This window comes from Myotis davidii, unplaced genomic scaffold, assembly GCF_000327345.1.
Source record: "Myotis davidii unplaced genomic scaffold, ASM32734v1 scaffold1439, whole genome shotgun sequence".
NCBI classification, from domain to species: domain Eukaryota; kingdom Metazoa; phylum Chordata; class Mammalia; order Chiroptera; family Vespertilionidae; genus Myotis; species Myotis davidii.
The window spans coordinates 1,380,116-1,380,575 of record NW_006292342.1 but is presented as its reverse complement, the minus strand read 5'-3'; the positions used below and the strand labels follow the sequence as shown (position 1 = coordinate 1,380,575).

General features: G+C 68.5%; 1 protein-coding gene across 1 annotated transcript in view; it reads left to right on the top strand.

Annotated features, from left to right (window-relative positions):
* EPOR (erythropoietin receptor) overlaps window positions 1-460 on the top strand; it is a 23,158-nt gene that overhangs the window by 2,009 nt on the left and 20,689 nt on the right. Inside the window, exons 2-3 of the mRNA XM_015565361.1 lie at window positions 3-299; window positions 376-460. Coding sequence (XP_015420847.1) covers window positions 3-299; window positions 376-460 — 382 coding nt within the window. The remainder of the gene's footprint in view (window positions 1-2; window positions 300-375) is intronic.

Genomic DNA, 460 nt, shown 5'->3' with positions numbered 1-460 from the left:
AGGTCCAAGGTGTCGCGTACCTGGGTCTGGGACGCCCCCTCGTGGTAGTGACCAGAATGAACCCGGCCCGGTCAACACTCCCAACTTGCTCCCTTCCCTCCCGGGTCCCGCCTCACTCAGGGGTGAGCAGTGGAAGCCAGGCCGCCTGCACCAGGCGCCCGCGGCGCGCGGAGCGGTGCGCTTCTGGTGCTCGCTGCCTACGGCCGACACGTCGAGCTTCGTGCCCTTAGAGCTGCGCGTCACAGCGGCCTCGTCCGGTGCTCCACGCTACCGCCGGGTCATCCAGATCAACGAAGTGGGTAAGTTCGCCGGCAATGGGCGAGTGCATGGAGGGAGGTCTCTGCCTCCGCCCACTGGAGCTGCCCTTCTCGGTAGTGCTCCTGGACCCCCCTGCGGAGCTAGAAGCGCGGCGGGCGGACGAGGGCGGCCACGTGGTACTACGCTGGCTCCCACCTCCTGG